Source organism: Chlorocebus sabaeus, chromosome 6 (genome assembly GCF_047675955.1).
Source record: "Chlorocebus sabaeus isolate Y175 chromosome 6, mChlSab1.0.hap1, whole genome shotgun sequence".
In the NCBI taxonomy this organism is placed as follows: Eukaryota; Metazoa; Chordata; class Mammalia; order Primates; family Cercopithecidae; genus Chlorocebus; species Chlorocebus sabaeus.
Window position 1 is genome coordinate 43,597,881 of NC_132909.1, and position 27,524 is coordinate 43,625,404.

The following is a 27,524-nucleotide window of genomic DNA, read 5'->3' on the forward strand; positions in this document are numbered from 1 at the left end:
TTATTTATTTTGAGACAGAGTCTTACCCTGTCACTCAGGCTGGAGTGCAGTGGCACAATCTTGGCTCACTGCAACCTCCACCTTCCAGGTTCAAGAGATTCTTATGTCTCAGACTCCTGAGTACCTGGTACTACAGGTGCCCGCCACCACACCTGAATGATTTTTGCATTTTTAGTAGAGATGGGGTTTTGCCATGTTGACCAGGCTGGTCTCGAACTCCTAACCTCAAGTGATCCACCTGCCTCGCCCTCCCACAGTACTGGGATTACAGATGTGAGCCACCGTACCCGGCCCCCAATTTTTTTTTCAATTTGAATTTAGATTGGAGTGGCCAGAGAGGAGGGGACCAGGCCTAATTGCACCTGGCAAATTTTTAAATTTCATGTAGAGACAGGGTCCCATCATGTTGCCAGGCTGGTCTGAAACTCCTGGGCTCAAGTGATCATCCTGCCTTAGCCTCCCAAAGTGGTGGGATTTACAGGTATGAGCTACTGATGCTGGCCAAAAAAATTGTTTTTTGTTTTTGACAGAGTTTTGCTCTTGTTGCCCAGGCTGGAGTGCAATGGCATGATCTTGGCTCACCGCAACATTCACCTCCCGGGTTCAAGCCATTCTCCTGCCTCAGCCTTCCGAGTGGCTGGAATTACAGGCACCCACCATTATGCCTGGCTAATTTTTTGTATTTTTAGTAGAGACGGGCTTTCACCATGTTGGCCAGGCTGGTCTCGAACTCCTGACCCCACGTGATCCAACCCGCCTCAGCCTCCGAAAGGACTGGGATTACAGGCGTGAGCCACCGCGCCTGCCACCCCTCTTTTTTTTTTTTTTTTTTAGACAGAATTTCTTTCTGTTGCCCAGGCTGGAGTGCAGTGGCATGATCCTAGCTCACTGCAACCTCTGCCTCCCAGGTCCAAGCTATTTTCATGCCTCAGCTTCCCGAGTAGCTGGGATTACAGGTGCCCGCCATCACGTCCAGCTAATTTTTGTATTTTTAGTAGAGACGGGAGTTTCACCATGCTGGCCAGGCTGGTCTGGAACTCCTGACCTCAAGTGATCCACCCACCTTGGCCTCCCAAAGTACTGGGATTACAGGCATGAGCCACCGCACCTGACCAAATAATTTTTTTTTTTTTTGAGACAGATTCTCACTCTGTTGCCTAGGCTGGAGTGCAGTGGTATAATCTTGGCTCGCTGCAACCTCTGCCTCCCAGGTTTAAGTGATTCTCCAGTCTCAGTCTCCCAGGTAGCTGGGACTGCAGGCACAAACCACCAATGCCCGGCTAATTTTTGTATTTTTTGTAGAGATGGTGTTTCACCATGTTGTCCAGGCTGGTCTGGAACTCCTGACCTCAGGTGATCCGCTCGCCTCGGCCTCGCAAATTGCTGGGATTATAGGTGTGAGTCACCGTGCTCAGTTAATGTTTGTATTTTTAGTAGAGACGGAGTTTCACCATGTTGGCTATGCTGGTCTCAAACTCCTGACTTCAGGTGATCCGCCTGCCTTGGCCTCCCAAAGTGCTGGGATTACAGACTTTTGAAGTGCTGGGAGTTTTTGCCACACCCGGCAACAAATTTTTTTTTTTAATAAAAAGGATCCTCTTGTCATATCGATTTTGGGTATAAGGAGAACGAGTTGCCAAAAAAAAAAAAAAAAAAGTCCTGTGAGTGGAGGAGCTGAGTGGGACCCAGGGGTCACTTCCTTTGGTGGGTACCAGAGGATGCTCCAGCGAAGAACACCCTGGCGTGATTTGGTCACTTTTCCTGGGAAGTGGATGGCTCAGGAAGCAGCATGGTGGCCGGTGGCCGAAGTATTAGGGGCATTTGGATCCAGGACCTGGCTCCGAAACACTTGCTTGGGTTCCTTTAGGGTTAGGCCTGAGTCAAGCTAGGGCCTGGGCCGGTATCCGGAGTGCCCTGGACCCCTGGGCATGAGCTGTTGCGTTACACATTATACAAGAGAGTCAGGGACTGACCCTGGCCGGCAGGCACTGTCATCAGCTGACCCATCTGCCGTGTATTCTACCCTGGATGTACCACCGTCACCCACAAGTACAGTTCTGGGCATGTGAGTCTCAGTCCAGTGGGGGCAGAAGGACGATGGCTCTGCTCTGGGGCCTCAGAGATTTGATTCCTCCCCTGAACACAGGGGCCCAGGCACTTTCTGAGCCCTCAGTGTCCTCCTGGATGTGCTTCCAGATGTCAGTTGAGTGCAAGGTGGTGGTGGACTGGCCCTCCATAAGTGCGACAGGCAGCCTGGCAGCCCCAATACCCTCCCAGTGTCCTTTGAGGAGTGGCCAGACAGGAGGGGACCAGGACCAGAACCTGCAGTCCCCACCCGAGTCACTCAACTGTGCCAGTAGGGGACACAATTCCCCAGATGCCTGGGTCTTGGTGGCCACATCGCCAAAGCTGGAATGTTGTCCAGCTCTGATTAGCTGGCCCAAGGGCGGGGGGGCTCCTTTTTTTTTTTTGAGATGGAGTTTTGCTCTTGTTGCCCAGGCTGGTGTGCAATGGTGTGACCTTGGCTCATTGCAACCTCCACTTCCCAGGTTCAAGCAATTCTCCTGCCCCAGCCTCCTGAGTAGCTGGGATTACAGGCGCCCACTACCACGCGTGGCTAATTTTTTGTATTTTTAGTAGACATGGGGTTTCTTTTATTTTCTTTTATTTATTTTTATTTTTAATTGGCAAATACTTTTTTTTTTTTTTTTGAGATGGAGTCTCACTCTGTTGCCCAGGCTGGAGTGCAGTGGCGTGATCTCGGCTCACTGCAAGTTCTGCCTCCCGGGTTCACGCCATTCTCCTGCCTCAGCCTCCTGAGTAGCTGGGACTACAGGCGCCCGCCACCACACTCGGCTATTTTTTTTGTATTTTTAGCAGAGATGGGGTTTCACTGTGTTAGCCAGGATGGTCTTGATCTCCTGACCTCGTGATCCGCCCGCCTTGGCCTCCCAAAGTGCTGGGATTACAGGCGTGAGCCACTGTGCCCGGTCAACATGGGGTTTCACCATGTTGGACAGGCTGGTCTCAAACTCCTGACATGAGGTGATCCACTCGCCTCAGCCTCCCAAAGTGCTGGAATTACAGGCGTGAACCATTGCTCCCAGCCCTCCTTTTGGTCTTGTCACAGTGTCCCCCACCTCCTCCCCTGTGGTTGTCCCCCACCTACTGTGGGACGCTCCCTTCTCACAGATGGTCAACGCTCCCTCCCTTCTGAGACCCGTCATCGGGGGGAACTATGTCCACCCTCTGAGGGCGTCAGACATTGTCTGATGTGGTCTTTGCTGTGTTCCCAGCGTTCAGCACACAGTAGGTGCTTAATACATGTTTGGCAAGTAAAGGAGGGAATGGTGTCACCCTGACACCTGGAGAACCCTGGCCATTGTCTTCTCCAACTCGCCAGTTACAGGAGTGGTGTGAAGGTCACCCCACATCCCTGAAGATGAGCACAAAGCCTGGCCAGACTGGGGTCTGGTGATATCCAGCCCAACCGTCCTAGCCTGATTGGAGGTTCCCACCCGCCCCACCTGGTGGGGACACTGCCTGGGCAGCCCTTCCTGCTTCTGGGCTGCCATGCCCCCTGGTGGCCAAGGCAGGAGTGGGCCAGGGGCTGCCAGTAGCAACTGGGGACACATGCAGATGAAGACAGAGTGGGAGATACACTTCCGGTTCATGACAGCACTTCTGAGCAGTTTGTGCTTAACCCTTTAGGGGAGCATTTGTGCTCAGAACCCTGGAGCAGGACAGTGCCAGGGCCACACAGAGACTCCCTCTGGACAGAGCCTAACTGCAGATGGAGCCTGAACCCTGCGCTGCAGAAACACTGAATGTAAGGAACTGTGGTTAGAGACGACATTCACAACACACACACACTGACAAAGTGGACCATCGCTTACCGGGCACGTGGCTTACACCTGTAATCACAGCACTTTGGGAGGCTGAGGCAGGCAGATCACCTGAGGTCAGGAGTTCCAGAGCAGCCTGGGCAACATGGTGAAACCCCATCTCCACTAAAAGTACAAAATAATTAGCCGGGCATGGGCATGGTGGTGTGCGCCCCTGTAATCCCAGCTACTTGGGAGGCTGAGGCAGGAGAATCGCTTGAACCTGGGAAGTGGAGGTTGCAGTGAGCCAAGATCTCACCATTGCACTCCAGCCTGGACAACCAGCGAAATTCCATCTCAAAAAAAAAAAAAAGAGTACTAAGAAAATAAAATTCATGTGGAAATTAACCTTCTCCTTTCCTTTCTCAGCCCATTTCATTGTAATCTCACCATGTGAGCATAAATTTGGGATGAAATAAGAAACTTCAACTTATTTATTTATTTATTTATTTATTTATTTATTTATTTATTTATTTTGAGGTGGAGTTTCTCTCTTGTCGCCCAGGTTGGAGTGCAATGGTGAGATCTCGGCTCAGGCTCTGTTGCCCAGGCTGGAGTGCAGTGGCGTGATCTCAGCTCACCGCAACCTCCGCCTCCCAGGTTCAAGTGATTCTCCTGCCTCAGCCTTCTGAGTAGCTGGGATTACAATCATGCCACCAAACCTGGATGATTTTTGTGTTTTTATTTAATTTTAATTTTTATTTTTGAGACAGAGTCCTGCTCTGTTGCCCAGGATGAAGTGCAGTGGTGTGATCTTGGCTCACTGCAGCCTCTACCTCACGGGTTCCAGTAATTCTCCTGCCTCAGCCCCCTGAGTTGCTGGGATTGCAGGCTCCTGTCACCACGCCTGGCTAATTTTTGTATTTTTTTTTTCCTTTGAGACGGAATCTCGCTCTGTTGCCCAGGCTGGAGTGCAGTGGCACAATCTCAGCTCACTGCAAGCTCCGCCTCCCGGGTTCACACCATTCTCCTGCCTCAGCCTCCCAAGTAGCTGGGACTACAGGTGCCTGCCACCATGCCCGGCTATTTTTTTTTGTATTTTTAGTAGAGACGGAGTTTCACCGTATTAACCAGGATGGTATCGATCTTCTGACCTCATAATCCGCCCACCTCGGCCTCCCAAAGTGCTGGGATCACAGGCGTGAGCCACCGCACCTGGCTAATTTTTGTATTTTTAGTAGAGATGGAGTTTTACCATGTTGGCCATGCTGGTCTCGCACTCCTGACCTCAAGTGGTTTGCCCAGCTTGAATCCCAAAGTGCTGGGATTACAGGCATGAGCTACCATGCCCCTCCTCTTTCAATATTCATATGTTGAAATGTGATTGTATATATATATGTGTGTGTGTGTGTGTATATATATATATATATTTTTTTTTTTTGAGACAGAGTCTCGCTGTTGTCACCCGGGCTGGAATGCAACAGCACAATCTCAGCTCAGGCGTGAGCCACAGCACCAGCGCCTGTGATTTTTTTTTTTTTTTTTTTTTTGAGGTGGAGTCTCGCACTGTTGCCCGGGCTGGAGTGCAGTGGCACGATCTTGGCTCACTGCAACCTCCACCTTCCAGGTTCAAGTGATTCTCCTGCCTCAGCCTCCCAAGTAGCTGGAATTGCAGGTGCACACTACCATGCCTGGCTAATTGTTTGTATTTTTAGTAGAGACAGTGTTTCACTATGGTGGCCAGGCTGGTCTCGAATGCCTGACCTCATGATCCACCCGCCTCGGCCTCCCAAAGTGCTGGGATTACAGGCGTGAGTCATTGCGCACGGCCTTTTTTTTTTTTTTTTTTTTTTTTTTTTAGTCGGAGTCTCGCTCTGTCACCCAGGCTGGAGTGTGCAGTGGTGCGATCTCAGCTCACTGCAAGCTCTGCCTCCCAGGTTCAAGTGAGTGATTTTCCTGCCTCAGCCTCCTGAGTAGCTGGGACTACAAGCGCCCACCACCAGGGCTGGGTAATTTTTTGTATTTTTAGTAGAGATGGGGTTTCACCGTGTTAGCCAGGATGGTCTCGATCTCCTGACATCATGATCTGCCCACCTTGGCCTCCCAAAGTGCTGGGATTACAGGAGTGAACCACCATGCCCCGTCCTCTGTTTTTCATTTATTTATTTTTGAGACGGGGTCTTGATCTGTTGCTCAGGCTGGAGTGCCATGGTGCGATCATGGCTCACTGCAGCCTTGAACTCCTGGGCTCAAGCAATCCTCTGCCTCAACTTCCCCAGTAGGTGGGACTACAGGTGCGCACCACCATGCCCGGCTAAATTTTAAATATTTTTTGTACAGACAGGGTTTCGCCATGTTGCCCAGGCTGGTCTTGAACTCCTGAGCTCAAGTGATTCTCCTGTCTTGGCCTCCCAAAGTTTTGGGATTACAGTCCTGAGCCACTGCACCCAGCCTGTGATTGTATTTTAGAGGTGGGGCCTCTGGGAGATGATTATGTCATGAGGATGGAGCTAGAGAGCTCCTTCATCCCTTCCTCCTACCAACGAGGACGCAGTGAGAGGACAGGAAGCAAACCAGGAAGCAGGCGCTCGCAGACCCCGAATCTGCTGGCACCTTGATTTTGAATTTCCCAGCCTCCATATCAGTAAGAAGTAAATATTTGTTGTTTGTAAACCCCTCAGTCTATGGTAATTTGTTAAAGCAGCTGGAATAGGAAGAGACAGGATGTGAGGTGGCCGCTGGGAGGATTTCTGCCTGCATATATTTCCTCAGGTGCTGGGTTCTAGAAGCTGTGTTCAAAAGAAAGTTGTCCATTTTCTTTTTATTTTTATTATTATTTTTAGAGACCGGGTCCCACTCTGTTGCTCAGACTGGATTGCAGAGATGCAATCGTGGCTCACTGAAGCCTCAACCTCCCAGGCTCAAGCAATCCTTCCACCTCAGACTCCTGAGTAGCTGGGACTATAGGCTGGCGTGGTTTTTTTTTTTTTTTTTTTTTTTTTTTTTTTTGAGACAGAGTCTTGCTCTGTTGCCCGGGCTGCAGTGCAGTGGCACTGTAGTGCAGTGGCACCATCTTGGCTCACTGCCACCTCTGCCTCCTGGGTTCACTGTCTTCTGCCTCAGCCTCCAGAGTAGCTGGGATTAGAGGCACGTGGCACCACACCCAGTTAATTTTTGTATTTTTAGTAGAGACTGCATTTCGCCATGTTGGCCATGCTGGTCTTGAATTCCTGACCTCAGGTGATCCACCTGCCTCGGCCTCCCAACATGCTGGGTTACAGACATGAGCCACTGTGTCTGGCTGATTTTTTTTCTTTCTTGTTTTTTTTTCTTTTTTTGAGACGGAATCTTGCTCAGTCGCCCAGGCTGGAGTGCAGTGGCACAATCTTGGCTCACTGCAAGCTCCGCCTCCTGGGTTCACGCCATTCTCCTGCCTCAGCCTCCCGAGTAGCTGGGACTACAGGCACCCGCCACTACGTCCGGCTAGTTTTTTTGTATTTTTAGTAGAGACGGGGTTTCACCGTGTTAGCCAGGATGGTCTCAATCTCCTGACCTCGTGATCCTCCTGTCTCGGCCTCCCAAAGTGCTGGGATTACAGGCTTGAGCCACCACGCCTGGCCTCTCTTTTTTTTTTTTTTTTTTTTGAGACAGAGTCTCACTCTGTTGCCCAGGCTGGAGTGCAGTGGCGAAATCTTGGCTCACTGCAAGCTCCACCTCCCGGGTTCACGCCATTCTCCTGCCCCAGCCTCCCGAGTAGCTGGGACTACAGGTGCCCACCACCACGCCCGGCTAATTTTTTGTGTTTTTAGTAGAGACGGGGTTTCATTGTGTTAGCCAGGATCTCGATCTTCTGACCTCGTGATCCACCCGCTTTGGCCTCCCAAAGTGCTGGGATTACAGGCGTGAGCCACCACGCCTGGCCTTAAATTTTTTATAGAGACAAGGTCTTGCTACATTGCCCAGGTTGGTCTCGAATTCCTAACCTCAAGGGATACACCTGCCTCAGCCTCCCAAAGTACTGGGATTACAGGCAGATGTTTTATTTTTTTGTAGAGACGGGGTCTTGCTATGTTACCCAGGCTAGTCTCGAACTTTTGGACCTGTGTCATCGTCCCATCTCAGCCTCCTAAGGAGCTGGGACTACAGGTATGCTCCACCACACCTGGCTCCTGTCATTTTTTTTTTGTTTTGTTATGTTTTGTTTAGAGACAGGGTCTCACTTTGTCACCCTGGCTGGAGTGCAGTGGCATGATCATAGCTTGCTGCAGCCTCAACCTCCTGGGCTCAAGCGATCCTCCTGCCTCAGCCTCCCTCCTGCCTCATCCTCTAAGTGGATGAGGGATGAGATGGATGAGGACATGGCTTATGAGAAAAGGAAGGTCACTTACTTCCTGAGTCAGGGTCCCACGGATGCTGCACAGGGCATAGCCTACTTGGAAATGACTCAACAGGAGGAGCTGTGTGACCCTGGTCTGCCGGGAGCCCAGGCCAAGGTGACTGCCTGGGTGTAGGCTCTGTGTGAAACATTGGTGAACCCAGGATAGGCCTGCTGTCCACACGCAGGTTCACACCTCCCAGCTGGGGGCTGCATACCTGCTGGAAAGGTGGCTGGTCCCATGGCAGGCTCGTCACGCTGTGCTCTGGTCCAGCTCAGGTTCAAGATGCGAATCCCATGCAGGGACTGGTGAGGTGTGAGGTGGGCCAGATAGGCCCCTGCCTGTCTGTCTGGAGGAGGTGATGTCCGAGCTGATGATGAAGAATAAGCAGTCTACCTTGAGTGAAAAGACGGCCTGGTGCTGAACTGGTAGGGATGGGGCAGAGGGGATGGGGTGCTGTGATCACTGTGTTGGGACTCAAACACACGCACAGGGCCAGTGCGGTGTCTCAAGCCCGAAATCCCAGCACTTTGGGAGTCCAAGGTGGGAGAATTGCTTGAGCTCAGGAGTTGGAGACCAGCCTGGCCATCAGGGTGAAACCCCATCTCTGTTAAAAAAAAAACGCAAAAAAATTAGCTGGGCATGGAGGCAGGTGCCTGTAATCCCAGCTACTCGGGAGGCTGAGGCAGGATAATCTCTTGAATCTGGGAGGCAGAGGTTGCAGTGAGCTGAGATCATGCCACTGCACTCCAGCCCGGGCAACAGTGCGAGACTCCAGCTCCAAAAAAAAAAAAAAAAAAAAAAAAAAAAAATTAACTGGGTGTGGTGGCACGTACCTATAGTCCCAGCTACTCGGGAGGATGAGGCAGGAGGGTCACTTGGGCCAGGGTGTTTGAGGCTGCAGTAGTGAGGCTCAAGTGATTGCACCACTGCACTCCTGCCCGGGCAACAGAGTGAGACTCTGTCTCCAAACGGCACATAGCAAAACAAAATACAAAAACATCGTACATCCAGCAGAGTCCCTTGGGGCTCGAGGCTAAGATGGCTTGTGTATCTCTCATGGGGAACTAACCTGAGAGTGACATAAGGGCCTTCACACTGTGTGTGTGCTGAGCGGCCCCTTCTGTCCACAGTAAAGACACAGTTTTGGAAAGCCCAGGTGAATTGAAAACACGTGCTCCAGACAAAACTCACAGAGCAGCACTATTCACAGTCGCCACAAGGGGGAAGCAACCTGAATGTCCATAAAACAATGGATAAGGCCGGGCACCGTGGTTCACGCTGGTAATCCCAGCACTTTGGGAGGCCAAGGCGGGCAGATCGCTTGAGTCCAGGAGTTCAAGACCAGCCTGGGCAACAAGGTGAAACCCCATGTCTAAAATAATATAGAAAAATTAGACTGGCCTGGTGGTGCGTGCCTGTCATTCTAGCTACTTAAGGGACTGAGGTGGGAGGATCCCTTGAGCCTGGGAGGTGGAGGTTGCAGTGAGCTGAGATCATACCACTGCACTGGGCTATACAGTGAGATCCTGTCTCAAGAAAAGAAAGAAAGAAAGAAAAAAGGCCAGGCGTGGTGGCTTATGCCTGTAATCCCAGCACTTTGGGAGGCCGAGGCACGTGGATCACAAGGTCAGGAGTTTGAGACCAGCCTGGCCAATATGGTGAAACCTCATCTCTACTAAAAATACAAAAATTATCTGGGCATGGTGGCGTGCGCCTGTAGTCCCAGCGATTCAGGAGACTGAGGCAGGAGAATTGCTTGAACCCAGGAAGCGGAGGTTGCAGTGAGCCAAGATCAAGCTGCTGCACTCCAGCCTGGGTGACGGAGCAAGGCTCCGTCTCAAAAAAAAAAAAAAAAAAAAAAAAAACAGATTTAAAAAAAAAAAAAAAGTTTGGTCCATCCATATAATGGGATATTATTCAGTCATAAAAGGAATGAAGCAATGATCCATGCTACAGTGCAGATGAACCTCAAAAACATGGTGCTGAGTGAGAGACCTCAGACTACAAGAGGTCACAGGGTATGATATTTCATTGATATAAAATGTCCAGAACAGGCAAATCCGCAGACAGGAAGCAGATTAGTGGTTGCCAGGGGCTTGGGGAGGGAGGAGGAATGAGGAGAGACTGCTGATGGGGATGAATCTCCTTTTGGGAAAATGAAAATGTTCTGGAACCAGATAGAGATGATGATTGTGCAACACCGTGAATGTACTGAATACCACTGAGCAGTCCACTTTACATACAGTAATATTATATATATATACACAAAATAGAGGAAGACTCTGTCTGTACTGTATCCTCCCACGTTCAAGCGATCCTCCCGTCTCAGCCTCCTGAATAGCTGGGACTACAGGAACACACTACCATGCCTGGCTAATTTTTTTTTTTTTTTTTTTTTTTGAGATAAAGAGTCTCACTCTGTCACCCAGGCTAGAGTACAGTGGTGTGATCTTGGTTCATTGTAATTTCTGCCTCCAGGTTTAAGCAATTCTCTTGCTTCAGCCTCCTGAGTAGCTGGGATTATAGGTGTACACCACCACACTGGCTGATTTTTATCTTTTGTATTTTTATTTATTTTTTGAGAGAGAGTCTCACGCTGTCACCCAGGCTGGAGCGCAGTATTAGGATCTTGGGTCACTGAAACCTCCATCCCCTGGTGCAAGCGATTCTCCTGCCTCAGCCTCCCATGTAGCTGGGACTATAAGTGCACACCACCATACCCAGCTAGCTTTTGTACTTTTTAGTAGACAGGGTTTCACTATGTTGGCCAGGCTGGTCTCAACTCCTGGCCTTAAGTGATCCGCCCACCTTGGCCTCCCAAAATGCTGGGATTACTGGCTTGAGCCACTGCACCTAGTTGCCTGGCTAATTTACTATATAGCCCAGGCTGTTCTTGAACTCCTGGGCTCAAGGCATTCTCCTGCCTTGTGCCATAAGCCAGCACAACCTGCAAAAACAGTTAAATGTTAATTTCACCTCAAAATAAAAAAATCTGGGCAAATAACTCCCCTCACTCCCAGGAGCACGGAGGCTGGTCCCCTCTAAGAACGCAGGGACCAGCTGGGTGCGGTGGCTTAGGCCTGTAATCCCAGCACTTTGGGAGGCCGAGGTGGGTGGATCACAAGGTCAAGAGTTCAAGACCAGCCTGGCTAACACAGTGAAACCCTGTCTCTACTAAAAATACAAAAAATTAGCTGGGTTCGGTGGCGGGTGCCTGTAATCCCAGTTACTTGGGAGGCTGAGGCAGAAGAATCGCTTGAACCTGGGAGGTGGAGGTTGCAGTGAACAGAGATTGCACCACTGCACTCCAGCCTGGGCGAAAGTGCAAGACTCCGTCTCAAAAAAAAAAAAACAACAACACAGGGACCAGGACACCTGGGTGCGTGGGGGAGTCTGCCCCTGGGAGGGCTGGGAGGATTCAAGGAGCAGGCTGCTGAAGGCCTCATGTGCTGATGGAGCATGCAGTTCCTTCCTCTGTAGGAAAGGCCAGGCTGGAGGAAATGATCAGTGGAGGGGATGGGGACTCAGGCTTCCATCATGTCATCTGGCTCAGGATTTGGGGACTGCATCCTCATGCTGAAGACCCTGCCACAGAGGGGGCCCCTGTGGGCATGGCAGGGAGGGTGGCAGCCATCTTTGGGATGGCTCACAAAGGGGACAGAGGAAACAACAAAGACACAGCACGTGGCTCCTGTAAGTCATTTTACTTTGAATATATAGGAAACGAAATCCACAAACAGGAAGCTATGTTCTATGGTTACGTCTTTTAATCAATGTTCTGTATTTACAAATTGTCTTTTTTTCCCTAAGTAAAAGCACCAGCTGAAAAGTTATAGGCTACTAAAACCATTACGATATTACAAACCCATTAAAATACATTATGCCAAACATACTTATTAAAAACCTTAACAGAATAGACAACTGACAATGCAACCAACAAATTGAGCCACCATGCTGGTTGGGTGGCAGTTCCAATTTCCCTGCCTGCTTCTGATAAACGGGGCTGGGAGTGCTTCTCCCGGGGAGAGGACCCTTGCCCACCGGCAGGCAATTTCAGGGACAGAGCTGGGGAAAGACAGCTGTCTGAAGGAAACACGGCAGCCTCACTTCCTGCTGTAGGTGGCTTCCTCGTCAGACCTCCTCAACCCACAGGCCACAGGACAAGGGCACAGGCATACAGGAGGGTCTGGCCAGCTTTCAGCTGTTCATCTGTCAACAGAATGCCTTTCGGCGACCTCCTTGTCCTCATCCACTAAAGGGTCTGGAGTTTTTATTTCTTCCTAGACACTTAGCTATAGAAGACTGTGTGATGTGTCCTCAGGGACTTGCTGTCTGCCTTCGTTTTATTTATTTATTTTGACACAAAGTCTCACCATCACCCAGGCTGGAGTGCAGTGGCGCGAACATGCTCACTGCGGCCTCAATCTCCTGGGCTCAAGTGATCCTCCTGCCTCAGCCTCCCAGTTAGCTGGGACTGCAGGCATGCGCCCCCGTGTCTGGCCTCTATTCTTGCAATTGAATGAGACACTATGAGGCGCTGAGTGACTCACAAGAAGGTACTTATCAAAAGCTTTGTGTCATCAGAAGATGCGGCCGTGGAAGGAGGTTCAAAGCTTGCACACACGCACACACACACACACACACGCACATGATTTGGCTTCCATAAAGCTCGAGTAGAATATTAAATATCGAGTACTGAGTTTTTAATTGTAAACTTAAGATCTCATCCTTAACTTTACATATACATAGATAACGGGGTGGTCATGAAAAGCACTTTAACATCAGGACAGATGTTAAGTTCTGAGGTTCTGTTTTCAACTGCTCTACATACAAAATGCCCTACAAGCAAAGAAAGGCTTAAATAAATAGATGGGGATGAACATGATGCACGCCGTGGTGACACGAGTGTGGTGTGCAGGGGTCAGACAGTGCGGGACCCAGGTGGGCAGGAGCACATTGTGGAGACACAAGTGGTGGCATCTCAGTGATGTAGGGGAGGATCTGAGGGGCTCCTTCAAGGTGGAGCTAGCAGAGGCCATGGCTCAGGAGGAAGACGGGACAGGGACAGCTTGTGGGTCAGTGCCACACGCTCTCCTATTGGCCTCACGGGTCTGGGGGCAGCCCCGGGTAGCACAGGACAGGGCCAGGCTCTCCCCCTGGAGACCCAGAGATGGTGGTGGTCCTCTTAGGACAAACCCTCACCAGCTCTGCCCTCTGACCAGCCTGTCACTGGTGCTGATGTCAGGTAGTGGCCAGTGAGGAAGGGGGTTATTGACAGCCCTGCCTATGGCTAAGGCACACCTAGCCTCGGAGCCCTGAGCAGCTGACCTGAGCAATCCAGCATCCCTTCAGTCACAGACGCCAAAGCTCCCAGAGGCAGCTCCACCAAGCAAGGGTGACAAGACCTGAAACCACCACCTGCCCTGACGAGCACGACCCCCACCCCCTGCAGCAGGGAGAGGCTCCTGGGCCCCAGAAGCTGGAGGGGATGGTGTCTTGAGTCCTGACACCTGCTGCTGATATCTTGACCCCGGCCCCCCAACTCACAATGCCACACTGTGACCACTGGGGCACCGCCTGATTATCAAGAAAAGTGGATACAACCAAATGCTGCTCTCTGGGCCCAGCGGAGACTCCCTGGGGCCTCGCTAGGGTGGGGGTTTCACACTATGCCCCAGAGACCCAGCAGGGAAAGCAAGGCGGCAGGGTGGGGGACTAAGAGGCTGAGCCTACAGACGTCCTTTGCAGGGAAGGCCACAGATCTGCCAGGAAGAAAGTCCCTGGGCTCCAGATCTGGGGGGCAGGGAGCCCGTGCCATGCACTCTAAGCTAGCTGAGGAGGTGATCTCAAATTTGGGAGAGAAGCCCACTCCCCTGCTTCCTGCCCCTCAGCAGCCACAAGATGGGGGAAGGTGGCTGGTGCAACAGGAGCCTCAGCTCCCAGCTCCAGCTCCACAGATCTTCACCGCACACCCGTGTGCACGCACATGCACACCCGTGTTTACAATCACCTGCACCCCCACGGCGGGATGGCGAGTCCGGTCAAGGTGCAGATGTTTGGAAGCTGAGTTCCTGGGTCCCTGAGGGTTCCTGACCAGAGGCCCTGGCTGCTGCAGGGACCAACGCTGGAGAGAAAGCTGGGAAAAGTGCTGGGATCTGTGCTTCGTCCCACACGTGGGCCATTACTTCTTTCCTCCAAATTCAGGCCAGAAATGGGTGTCTGGGCTCTGGAAATTGCCTTGAGCAGAGGAAACACTCTACTCCTGCTCGGCATCAAGGCCTGGGCGATGGAGAGTCAGGCATGGTGCCCCTGGGGCACCGCCTGCCCTGGCACACAGGATTAGGACCTGCTGGAGGCCTGTACCCTACTTTGGGCCGACGTGACCCAGATGCAGAGGCACGACTGGCACTGAGGTCCACTCTGAAGGATGGCTCTGGAGAGACAGCGCCTGTGTGCCACCTGTGAGCCTCTGCAGTGGGGGTCCTGGTGCAAGGTGGGAACGGCTGCCACCCCTCCTGGGAGGGCAGGGACTGGCCCCGCACATTCCCAGAACTTGGAAGCTCTAGAGACAGTCAGGAAGGAAGCACGCCTCGGGGGCAGGCTTGAGTGCCGTCTGGGTGGAAGCCGGAGACGCGCAGGCCCTGTGGAGCTGGACGGCCCCATCAAGGCCTCACAGGAGGCTGGCCAGGCTGGTGTTGGGTCCATTCTGAGCTTGGAACTGCACAGGGGGTGGACCGTCTGTCCACTGTGGGAAAGAGAGGACATGAGAGTCAGGCACCATCGGCTGTTCCCAGGGAAGAAGAGGTGGGAATGCTGCCCTCCTTGGGCTGCTCACCCAACCGGGACCCTGTTCTCCACACCCCAGTCCAATGCGCCTTGAGGAGGCACCTGTGTCCCTTGCTAGGGTGGGGGTGCCCGTGGCCATCTCCCCCATCAGAGAGCACTCCCGAGGCTGAGTTAGGGTTTGTTGGACAAAGAGAAATACAGCCAAGGTGCCCCCTTCCTCTTGCAGGTGGGGAGCCCGCTGGTCCCCGATCCCATCCTCACACCCACACCCGTACCGTGATGAGGTTGTGTTCGGGGAGGCTGCAGGCCTCAATGTGGTCCTGAAGCAGCTGCTGCGAGAAGTTCTGGTGCATCTGGGCGGCTTCATGGGCGTCCATGGCGTTCCCACAGGCTTTATTCAGGTCTGAGAGTGGGACATGAGCATGGGGACCCACCTTGCCCTGTCACTGCCCAGGCCCTCCCACTTGGTGCAGATGGAGCCCCAAGGTCAAGTCCCAGCTGAACCGGTGGATCTCTGGGAGCCTGGCACGTCACTGGCCCTGAGCCCTGTCTTGGGATCACAAAGCCCATGCACCAGCTGCTCTCACAGGGCAGAACAGGGCTGGTTGGGCAGTGAAAGCCCAATGCCAGGCTTCTCGCCAGCACTCCAGGGAGCCTATGGCTAGCCCTCAGGCAAACAGACGTCTGACGCCCATCCTGAGGCAGCAGCCCCAGGCAACCCACTGCACATGGAGCACCCCGTCTCCTGTCACCTCCCCAGGGCCCTGGAGGAGTCTTGGACCTCAGTTTCGTAATCTGGAAATGCGGGAGCTGCGGTAACAGCACTGATACTCGCTGAGTGCCCGCACTGCTCCCAGAGCAAGCTGGCCAGCCCTGCCCAATAGGCATGGCTGCTGTCTGCCTTCCTGGGATGAAGCGAGGCTCACAGCCCAAGTCTACCAGATACCAAGTCTCACCCTCTGGGTCCTGTAGAGACTGAACCAGACCCCGAGTCAAGTGGATGCCACAAATGCACCCACTGCCCTCAACCAAGGTCTCCTGAGGAGCACCCCCTACCCATGCTAGAATTGGGGCTGTGGCCCACGGAGGCCTAGTCCGAGCTAAGGCTGAGCAGGACGTGCCCAGCAGCCTTAGATCTCTCGGAAGGGCCAGGCTGGGGTCGGGGAAGAGGGGTGGCCATTGCACTCACCTCGCAGCAGTGCTGACGACCACAGCTGTACCGACATGTCTGGGATCTTGCTGGCGAGCTGCATGGCAGGTACCACCATGTTGTTACTCTCCTGGCAAGCAAGAGCAGCAAGAGGGAGTGAGGAGCCCGGACCCCACCTGCCGAACCCAGCCCAGGCTGGGGTGGGGATAACTTACTGAACCCAGCCCAGACTGTGACCTCCTTCTGCATCTGGTGAACTCCTATGCTTACCTCAGAGCCCATCTCAAATGGCCCTCTCTGAAGTATCACTGAAAAACAAACTGCCCTCACTTCTGGCTCTGCAGGTACCTACTCACGGGGCATGGCCAATGGACAACTCTGGGGGCTTCTATCTTTTCAAGCGGAGAAAAAGCACTGATGGCAGTTAGCCCTGGACCCACAATGGGGGCTGATCAGAAATGAAGATTCGTTTAGCGTTCCGGGTTCCAGGTTCTGAGAGGGGCAGCAGCCCCTCCAGTTTGTCTTCCACAATTGAGTTGCCTCTCGTGGGAGGCCCCGGCAGACACGTAGGGGCTTTGGGGGCACCAGCATGCAGGAATCCTCCAATCCTGAATCCCCGCTTGGTGACTGCACAGGGCCACCCCAGTTGCAGCCCTAGCATCCTCAGGATGTGGCAGGAAGAGCTCAGTAAGAGCCATCAGGGCCCATAAATGCCCATCCCTGTCACTATGGCAAGGGCCTGGAGCCAGTGGACAGGAGCCGGTGCTACACAGGCCACATGGCGACCAGCAGTGCTGGGCTGACCCTGTCTGGGCCGAGGACTCAAAGCCCTGTCAGCCTGGATGTGGGGTTCAGGTAAGGCCTGGAGAATTCCCTAGATGGTAGCTCCTGGCAGCCCAGGGAGCCCTTGGGAAGTCAAGATGGACACATCCCCAAAACCGACTCCTGAGAATTGGCTTTGATGCCACCAAATACTTGTCCAGAGTACAGAGATGCTCCTCCTGAGACACAAAGCCCAACAACTCTACGCTGCCCTGTAGCTGCACCTTGAAAGTGGGCTCCAGGTGGGTCTTGGAGCTTTTTAAAATTCACCAAGCCCTTCTGACACCTCACAGCAAGAAAAACTGTTCTCTCCCGCTAGGCCTGGCTTATTGTGAGCCGGGCTGGCCTCTCTGCAGAAAGCCAAGGGCCTCTGTCTGAAAGCAGCCTGGGGAAGGAGACTCCTCCTTCAGCGCTCCTGGGTAGGTTCTCCCAATGCCAGCTTGGGGTACCCCACAGAATCTGGTTTTGAAGACTTGAGTGATCCTGGGGGGTGTCCCGCTCGTGTGGACACTCTAGCCTAACAGGCTCAGGACAGGGCATCCTAAGCTCTTCTGGGCCCCTGGACCCTCACCTGAGCCCATCTGACATGCCCTGAGGCCACCTGCTCTGTCCAATGGGGACATACAGCCCTCACTGTGCTCAGAGGCTGAGGGCAGGGTGGCAGCACATTCTAGAAGGAGCCAGCTACAGGTTTTGACGGGGTGGTGGCATCCCCAGTACTGAGGCCAAGGCCCACCAGGGCCTGAGCTGCAGGGCCCATTCGTTGGCCTCTGCAAAGGTTTACCACACAGTTGTGTGTGTGTGTTGTGGTGGGCAGGGGCAGGCACCAGGTTTGTTAACAGCATTCACGCTGAGGGAGCCCTCAGATCCCGTGAAACTTTACAAGCCAAGACACATATCCTGCATTATCTATCCTGTGGACATGGCTACAGTGAGAATGGTTAAACTACAGAGTAGATGGTGCTTCAAAACACTCACTGCCATTAAGGGGGAAAAAAAAAAAAGCTTCCAATACAGTGGTGTGGAGAAAGGCAAATATAAAATTACCCGGTGGCTCACGCCTGTAATCCCAGCACTTTGGAAGGCCGAGGTGGGCAGATCACCTGAGGTCAGGAGTTTGAGACAAGCCTGGCCAGCGTGGTGAAACCCCATCTCTACTAAAAATACAAAAATTAGCCAGGTGTGGTGGCGTGTGACTATAATCCCAGCTACTTGGGAGGCTGAGGCAGGAGAATCCATGGAACCTGGGAGGTAGAGGTTGCAGTGAGCCGAGATTATACCACTACACTCTAGCCTGGGCAACAAAGCAAGACTCCATCTCAAAAAAAAAAAAAAAAAAAAAAAAAAAAATTACCAAACAGGCTGACAAGCAAAACCTCCAGGTGGGAGGGGTGGGCAGCGGGGAGGGATGGATGACAGAGAAGTGCTATTTTTTTGTTTGGCTTCTCAACCTTTTAATTATGAACATGTCATATTTTATAATCTAGAAAAATAACAACTTCTTTTTTTTTTTTTGAGACAGGATCCCACTGTGTTGTCCAGGCTGGAGTACAGTAACATGATCACAGCTCACTACAGCCTCAACCTCCTGGACTCAAGTGATCCTCCCACCTCAGCCTCCCAATTAGCTGGGACCACAGGCATGAGTTCCCACAATGGCTAATTTTTTTGTTTGGTTTTTGTAGAGATGGGATCTCACTATGTTGGTCAGGCTGATATTGACTTCCTGAGTTCAAATGATCCTTCCATCTCTGCCTCCCAAAGTGTTGGGATTACAGGCCACTCGAGTCACTGTGCCTGGCTGGAAAATATCTTGTTATTATTATTATTATTATTATTTTTTTTTTTTTTTGAGACGGAGTCTCGTTCTGTAGCCCAGGCTGGAGTGCAGTGGCCAGATCTCAGCTCACTGCAAGCTCCGCCTCCCGGGCTTACGCCATTCTCCAGCCTCAGCCTCCCAAGTAGCTGGGACTACAGGCGCCCGCCACCTTGCCCGGCTAGGTTTTTTTTTGTATTTTTTAGTAGAGACGGGGTTTCACCATGTTAGCCAGGATGGTCTCGATCTCCTGACCTCGTGATCCGCCCGTCTCGGCCTCCCAAAGTGCTGGGATTACAGGCGTGAGCCACCGTGCCCGGCCAAATTTTTGTATTTTTAGTAAGAGACGGGGTTTCACTACGTTGGCTAGGCTGGTCTTGAAACTCCTGACCTCAGGTGATCTGCCCGCCTTGGCCTCCCAAAATGCTGGAATTACAGGCTTGAGCCACTGTGCCTGCCCAAAATATCTTCTTTAAAAAAAAAAACAACAAAAAAAACCAGGCTGGGCGCGGTGGCTAACGCCTGTAATCCCAGCACTTTGGGAGGCCGAGGCAGGTGGATCACAAGGTCAGGAGTTCAAGACCATCCTGGCTAACACAGTGAAACCCCGTCTCTCTACTAAAAATATAAAAACATTAGCTGGGCGTGGTGGCAGGTGCCTGTAGTTCCAGCTACTCGGGAGGCTGAGGCAGGAGAATGGTGTGAACCCGGGAGGTGGGGCTTGCCGTTAGCCAGGATTGCACCACTGCACTCCAGCCTGGGCAACAGAGTGAGACTCCGTCTGAGAAAAAAAAAACTTTAAGACCTCGTGAGATCAGGAGAGTGAGAGTAGGCAAGGAATTGACAAGAAGGACCGAGGTGGCCAGTCCCACCAGAGACCAGCTGACCTTGGGTGGGGACCAACTCCAAGGGCCACTTGTACCCTGAGAGGACACTGTGCAAGCTGGGCAAGAATGAAATGTTTGGGAGTCTGACTGAGAGGAGGCACCTCTCTGCCCCTCGGGTGTCAACACATAGGATGGGGTGCCTGCGTCATCCCCACTAGCTCAGGGCAGCTCCTTTGGTTCTGGCTTCAGCTCCCCGAGCCCAGGGGCTCTGCCTGCCCGATGTCTGAGGCCACACCCATCAGGCCTCCTGCCTGCCCCCACACCCTCTGTGGGTGCCCAGCTCCCCTGGCCCTGCCTGCCCAGGCTGTGGGAATCAGGGTGTCCACCTAGACGTGCTCTTCGAGGGGCGCAGGATGAACAGTGCCATGCCACCCCTAGGCTGCTGGCCAGCTCCTGTCCCTCAGCCAAGCCCCACAGGCACCCAAGCAAGCGGCCCAGGCCAGGGCACTCACCCTGTGGTTTCCCAGCACATAGAAGATGTGGCCCAGGAGCACAAGGGAGCAGGCTGTGAGCCGGTTCAGGTCCTCGGCATTGGACATCTTCAGAGTTTCCCGCAGAAATCGCCTGACAAGGAGAATGAGGACGCTGACGCCTGCAGGACGGGGCCTGGGCTACCCTGAGCACGGCCCACATGCTGCCCCCTGCCCCACACTCACTTGGCCTCGTTGTAGCGTCCCTGGAAGAAGGAGAAGAGCCCACGCACGTAGAAGGCAGCCGCTCGGAGGCAGTGTGAGCTGCAGGGAGAGTGCAGGGTCATGTGGGGTGGGGATTTTGAGAAAGGTGGTTTACAAAACAGCGGTGGGCAGCTGGAGGGGATTTCTGAGAGACCCCTGCTGCAGACTATCTGCGAGGAGGGGTGTGGGGCGACAGGGTGCAAGGGGCAGTTGGGGGCCCCATCCCAACAGCATGGGGAGCCTAGGCCATGCGTGGAGTGGTGCCCGGAGTGGCTCACCTGACAGGGAAGCTGTGGTCTGGGTTGATCCTCTCCAGTAGACTGTAGAGCTGAGGAGGGGAGGAGGCGGAGAAGAGCCAGTCAGCATCATTCTGCATCTTCACAGGAGAAAGGTCCCCGAGACACACTGCAGTGCATGGGGATTTCTCTACACCCCTATAGGGACTATGGCCCCCAGGTGGGGCCTGGTGACTGACCAGCAAAGAGCGGCCTCTGGTGAGAAGGGCCAGGGGCAAGACTCTCATGCCCTCAGCCAGCCCTGTCTGTGCCACCCTGTCCTGTGGTAGATGACGGGGCCTGGGCGTCCAGAAGGCCTTTGTATGGTCAGAGTGGCACTGAGGGGCTGGCCTGGCAGTGCGTAGATTGGCAGGCTGGGGCCCGTGAGCCCTGTGGGCTGCTGGGGGTGAGTGGGTGGGATTTCTCTGGAGGTGCAGGGACCCCAGGAGGCTTGGATGGGGGCGTGACCTGATAATTTAGATGCCCTCTGGCTGCAGAGGCACAGGGGAGCCAAACTCCTCCTCAACAATGCGAGCCCACATCTGGCATCAGACGACCCAGCCAGGGCTGGGTTTTCTTTTTCTTTTGAGACAGGTTCTTGCTCTGTCGCCCAGGTTGGAGTGCAGTGGCCCGATCATAGCTCACTGCAGCCTCAATCTCCCTAGCTCAAGCAATCCTCCTGCCTCAGCCTCCCGAGTAGTTGGGAACACAGGCCGGCAACCCCACACCAGGTTTTTTTTAAACTTTTTGTAGAAATAGGGGTCTCCCTATTTTGCCCAAGATGGTCTTGAACTCCTGACCTCAAGTGATCCTCCTGCCTTGGCTTCCCAAAGTGTTGGGATTACAGGCGTGAGCCACAGCACCTGGCCTGAGACACTTTGGAGCTAGACCCCCAGGGGTGAAAGAGATACTAGAACTGAGGGATATCCTAGGGCTGAGGGGGATCCCAGGGCTGAGTGGGATCCTGGGGCTGAGTGGGAATCCCAAGGCTGAGGAGGGAATCCCGGGGCTGACAGAGGATCCCAGGGCTGAAGAGGGAATCCCGGGGCTGATAGAGGATCCCAGGGCTGAGGAGGGAATCCTGGGGCTGATAGAGGATCCTAGGACTGATGGAAGATCTTAGGGCTGAGGAGGGAATCCTGGGGCTGAGGAGGGGATCTGGGATTGAGGAGGGGATCCCAGGGCTGAGGAGGGGATCCCAGGGCTGAGGAGGGAATCCCGGGGCTGACAGAGGATCCAAGGGCTGAGGAGGGAATCGTGGGGCTGATAGAGGATCCCAGGACTGATGGAAGATCTTAGGGCTGAGGAGGGGATCCTGGGGCTGAGGAGGGGATCCTGGGGCTGAGGGGATCCTGGGGTTGAGGAGGGGATTCCGGGGCTGAGGAGGGAATCCTGGGGCTGACGGAAGATCCTAGGGCTGAGGGGGATCCCAGGGCTGAGTGGGGATCCCGGGCCTACAGGTGCCCACCACCATGCCCGGCTAATTTTTTTGTATTTTTACTAGAGACGGGGTTTCACCATGTTAGCCAGGATGGTCTCGATCTCCTGACCTTGTGATCCGCCCGCCTCAGCCTCCCAAAGTGCTGGGATTACAGGTGTGAGCCACTGCGCCTGGCCTAGCTATGGGAATGTTTTTGTCTCAGACCTGGCCTCTCCCAGCCATAGCCCCTGATTCACCTCTGGGATGCCCTGTGTGCCTCTGTGTTGGGTGCTGCCCATCCCTCAAAAGGTGAACACCCTGGGGTCTGCTGAGATGTGGTGGTGCCCAGGACAACCCCCTGGTTCCCCAAAAAGAAGAGAACAGAGAGAAAGGATACCGAACATGAAGCATGTCACCTACTACCTCTTGGTGTCTATTTCCTTCCCGTATATACACACTCGCCAGGTTGGTGACGATGAAGGCCCACAGCTCCTGGTGGTTGGTGAGCTGGAATGGGAAGTGGGGACATTAGGGATCTGGGTCGGGCGCTGTGACCCATGTGGCAGTGTGAGAGCCACCCACAATCTCCACGGAGACTACTTTGGAAAAGACTTGTTTTTTTCATTTCAAACACATTTCCCTTGCCTCCTAAACTCAAGGGTAACACAGCTATTAATTCTTCTCATTATAAAATCATCGTCTGTATCACGGGGAAGTTAGAGAATACAGAAGAGGAAAACCAGCCACCCTGATCCCACCCTCAGAACATGTTGGGTTTTGGCCCATTTTCCGCTGTCTGTCACGACTGAGACCTGGTGGACCCTTCCTCCAGGCCACAGTCAGCAACCTGGGGGACCCAGGTGTCCACTGCTATCAAGGCACATGCTGGTCCTGGGCAGAGGTCACTCTTCATGGGGGTAAGTGGGGAGGAGGGGAGCTGTTGTCCCAGAGGGGGCCAGCACAGGCCCCACTCCAGAGGTAGGTGACGCTGTCAGAGGCCAGAAATGCTGCTGATGACAGGTGGTGGATGGGTCACGGTCCCTGGCTCTTCTTGGGAAAGGAGATTGTCAAGAGAGGGACCAATCTATGTGGCTCAAGCCCTGCCTAGACCCTGATTCCTAGTGGGGCTGGGCAAGAGGTGGAGTGAGCCAGGGACGCACAGACCCCACCTGCACAGATGCCCTCCTGGCACACACCCAGGAGGCCCAGAGGATCTTCTGAATCAAGCACAGATGCTCTGAGACTCAGCAAGGTGGGGCATGTTTGTTGAGGGGCCACAGGAGGCATGTGTGTTTGGGGTTAGTGGGGCTGGGGTTGCATCCTGGCTCCATCACTCCTGGGTGGGCCATGAAAAAGAGGCTCTCTTTTGGCCCCGGGGTGAGGACTCCTTAGGGTATGTGGCCTTGGGAACTCTGATGTGGAACCAAACCAGCAACAGCAATCACTTGTGGGGAGTGAGACTGAGACGGAGACGGAGATGGCAGGATGGCAGGGCCACAAGGAGGGTCCTGGCCCTGCTGTAGTCAGAGTGAGCCAGAGTCCGGAGAGTGAGGCAAGGAGGCGGAGGAGTGGGTGCCAAGTTGGCCCTTCCCTCTCAAGCATGCTGTCTGCACGTCAGGGCTCCTGTGCACCTCTGAGGCCAGTGGCGGGGGTGGCAGCACCCACAGGCCTGCGGGGTGCCGAGGAGGGGAACTCTGTCCAACAGTCAGGGTGCACGCAGGACTCCCTGGGTGACCTTGCCCGAGTGGCAGACAGAGAAGCCCCTGCTCCCTGACATCTCTCCTCAGGGCCCTTCCTAGAACCATCGGGAAAAAAGCGTCCACAGCCTCCATTTCCTGTGAGGAGATTGAGGCTGAGGTGGGGACATGATGGTCCAGTCCTGGGCTGGGGCGCTCTGTGAGGATGTGGCACTAGCCTTCTTCCCCATCTGTGGCCAGAAGCCTGGGGAGCTGCTTCACCCTCCCCAGCCCAGCAGGACCAGGAGTCCTCCTCTGCCCAAAAAGCACCTGTGAGATGGCCCAGCTCCACCACTCCCCATGGGAGCCCTGAACCCAGGGTGGCTCTAAGTCGTCAGCTGACACTTGAGCCAATCCAGCCTTAGGGGTGGCTGCCACAAAAGCTCCCACTCAGGCCCGGAAGTGGTGTCCACGGACACGTCGCACCTCTCCCTCACGTCTGCCCTGGGGTCAGCTCAGGAAGACCCTGGCCCCATAGTTGTCCCTTATCCAGATAAACAGTGCGTCACTGCCAAGGCTGGCATGGGCTGACTACTGTGCATCGCCTCTGGGGCTGCGGCTTTGCATAGCTGACCTAGTGCGACTGCTGTCCTCATCACAGACCACGCCCGACTCCTTACTCAGAAGTGTGGCCCGCCCCGAGCGGCAAGGAGGGCCGGCACCTTACCCGCAGGGCTGTGGTGAACTGGGCTTCCGCGTTGTCCATGCAGTTGACGGAGACACAGTACAGGCCCTGGAAGAAGACGTGTTGTCATCAGGGCTGGCCCCTGAGGAGGGGGCTCAGATCAGAGACACATGCAGTGCAAACGGGGCCTACACGGCTGCCCTGGAAGAGTATGATAATGGCTCACTGCTGAGCCAGTTGTGATGCAGGTAATATGCTCACTGTCCCCACCTTTCAAACCCAAGCCAGTGTGGGGTGGGACAAGATGCTCACTGGAAACATTCCGGATCCTGCCTGGGGAGGTTGTATGATTACCTATGGCAACATTCTGGATTCTGATTAGGGTGCTGTCAGGGGGTTCTTCACTGGGAATGTTCTGGATCCGGTTAGGTACTTACTGGGAACATTCTGGATTCTCCTGGGGTGCTGTCAAGGAGTTACTCACCAGCAGTGTGTGCAGCTGTGCTGCGTGGTTGGAGAAGAGCCGGGGGGACTGCTGGCACAGCTGGCAGACCTGGGAGATCTGCCGGGAGAGAGTGTACCGCCATCACAGGACTGCAACCTGGGACCTGGCGTCTGAGCAGCAATGGAGAGACCCCATAGCTGGTGGGTGAGCCCATGTCCCGTCTGCCCAAACTGGGGTACAAAGCCCCAGCAGACATGTCCACCATGAGGGTAAAGGGCAGCCCGGATCCCATTGTGGACAGGGACCCTTGTCTGTTACTCGCCTCTTCCACCCTGTCCAACAGGTGTCTGGGCCGTAAAGGACCTCCAGCCTACTGAAGGCCCTCATGCCCTCTCAGGAGGGTGGGCACTGGGGGTAGAGAGTGTTCCTAACGGCAGGGTGGGGTATAAGAATCACTGTCAAGGGACCCCCAAATCCCCAGAGACCATGTGTGCTATCCCCTCAGTTTGCAAGCTTTTGGGCCATGGTCTGTTGTTTTTTTGTTTTTGCTTTTGTTTTTTTTTTGAGATGGAGTCTCGCTCTGTTGCCCAGGTTGGAGTGCAGTGGTGTGATCTCGGCTCACTGCAAACTCCGCCTGCCGGGTTCAAGCGATTTTCCTGCCTCAGCCTCTCAAGTAACTGGGATTACAGGTGCCTGCCACCACAACTGGCTAAGTTTTGTATTTTCAGTAGAGACGGGGTTTCGCCATGTTGGCCAGGCTGGACTCAAACTCCTGGCCTCAAGTGATCCACCCGCCTCAGCCTCCCAAAGTGCTGGGATGACAGGCGTGAGCCACTGTGCCCAGCCTCCACTGGTTTTTGTATGAGATTCTCTTATCAGTGGTGCCCACGTGGGGCTGTAAAACACTGACAGCAAGACAGCAGGATGGGCTGGCCTGCCAGTACCGCACTTGGCGAATTCAGTCTCTTGTCTGACACTGCTGAGACCCAACAAACTCCTGGGCCTTCCCACCCCTCCTGCGTCCAGCCTTACCTCCTGCAGCGCCGTGGCCTTGTGACCCGTGACGAGGCGGCACATGATGATGTGCTCCAGCAGGATCACTTGGAAGGATGACAGGATGGGGCTGCAGTCCAGCACTATGGGCGAGAGTCAGTGGTGAGCATGCAGGGGAGGCCAGAGGAGGCGCCACCCCTACCTCATTCCTGTCTCCAGTCACACTGGCCAGCCACCCACCCCATCATCTCCCCTAGTCCCCACTGCGCCCTCCGAGTGAGGGAGTGTGTCTTGCTGTGCAGGTGGAGAGACGGAGCTGGAGCCAGAGGTTGGTTCCCACAGTGCTCCAAGAGGGGTTGGCTCTGACCCTCACCCTCACCCTACGTGCTCAAGAGCTTGTGGACATGGCAGGTTCTAGAAATGTGGAAATGTGGAAACCACCCTGGATCATGAGACCATGCAGCAGAGCCTCAGGCAGTGGGGTAGGGGGACCTGGGCCGGGCCCCACCTCCTGACAGCCCCAAGCAGCCATCCTCACATGGGAAAAAGAGAAGCACAGGCCTCTCGGGCTTTGGGCTGCCTTGGCTCTGATGCCTTCTCCCCCAGCAGCACTCATGAGGGAGCAAATAGACAGACTAATGGGCACACTGCACCAGCCAGGGACATCTGCTCTGGGTTTGTGCTAGTCAAAGGTCCCTAGATAGATTAGACAGTTGAACATCTGGAAAGAACTCATGACCTCCAAAGGACATGCTGGTGGTCAGTGAGGGCTGAGTTCTGATCCTGGCGTCATCCCGAGTGTCCCCAGCACAACACTGATAATAACTGGGAAAGGCAGCCACCACCTGTTTCAACTGAGCACCATTGGGCACAACGGCCCTGACCAGTCAGGGAGGTATCCCCGACCCCAGTCCTGTCTGCTCTGCTCCGACGTGGGTCACCAGCATTTACCAACTAGGGGTGACGAGACCCACTAGGTATGGCGGCTGGGTGCTGCGGTCACATGGTCACTGTGCCCCAGAACAGCCAGTGACTGGCCAGGCCGTCCGCCAGGGGGCGCTGTGGCCACGTGGCCAGTGGAGCACCTGACTTACTCTTGAGCTTCTCCAGCTGCATGAGGGCCTTGTCCGTGTACTTCTGCGCCTTCTCCAGGTAGCCGGCCTGCATGGAGTGCATCACAGTCACCTGTCAACAAGACCAGACAGCAGGGGTTACCAGGGCCCTCTCCCTCTCCCTGCCCCCGCCCCCAGCCCTAGCTCGGGTCCTGGTGGGGACGCACCAGGTAGACAAGCACACACATGTGCTCCTTGGGCAGCCAGTGGAAGAGGTCAGCGGGGTTGCTGGGCAGGATCTCATCATCGTGCAGCGTGGAGATGGTCTGGATGCACTGCTGCAACTGCTTCAGACACGGCTTCACGCTCTTCACCTGTGCAGCACCCACACCCGAGCACCCACCTGAGCCTGGCCTCTCAGGAAGCCGGGCCCAGCCCAGCCACCCCTGCCCCTTCCTTCAGGGAGCACCTGCCTTCCCCTTCTGCCAGGGCCACCTCCTGCAAGATGGACCCGCCCCTGCCGCACTCCCATGAATCAGCCAGGCTTTCAGGGCACGGGGCACGGCCAGGTGGGCAGCTGTGGGACTGAGGCTTGTCCACTGCCCAGTGTTGGGTCCAACACCAAGACCCAGGAGAGGCC

General features: G+C 54.3%; 1 protein-coding gene across 3 annotated transcripts in view; it reads right to left on the minus strand.

Moving 5' to 3' along the window:
- Positions 1–11,888: 11,888 nt before the first annotated feature.
- Positions 11,889–27,524, minus strand: part of MAU2 (MAU2 sister chromatid cohesion factor) — a 36,124-nt gene continuing 20,488 nt past the window's right edge. The window contains exons 8-19 of one of the 3 annotated variants that reach the window (XM_007995893.3): positions 27,112–27,258; positions 26,927–27,017; positions 25,872–25,975; positions 24,879–24,956; positions 24,437–24,502; positions 22,457–22,540; positions 20,617–20,666; positions 20,321–20,398; positions 20,117–20,228; positions 16,179–16,269; positions 15,265–15,392; positions 11,889–14,948 (exon numbers count right to left, since the gene is read on the minus strand). In XM_007995893.3, coding sequence (XP_007994084.1) covers positions 14,874–14,948; positions 15,265–15,392; positions 16,179–16,269; positions 20,117–20,228; positions 20,321–20,398; positions 20,617–20,666; positions 22,457–22,540; positions 24,437–24,502; positions 24,879–24,956; positions 25,872–25,975; positions 26,927–27,017; positions 27,112–27,258 — 1,104 coding nt within the window. In that variant the 3' untranslated portion in view covers positions 11,889–14,873. Of the gene's footprint in view, positions 14,949–15,264; positions 15,393–16,178; positions 16,270–20,116; positions 20,229–20,320; positions 20,399–20,616; positions 20,667–22,449; positions 22,541–24,436; positions 24,503–24,878; positions 24,957–25,871; positions 25,976–26,926; positions 27,018–27,111; positions 27,259–27,524 lie in introns of those variants that run through there. The other 2 variants (XM_007995892.3, XR_005238451.2) reach the window with 2 other exon arrangements.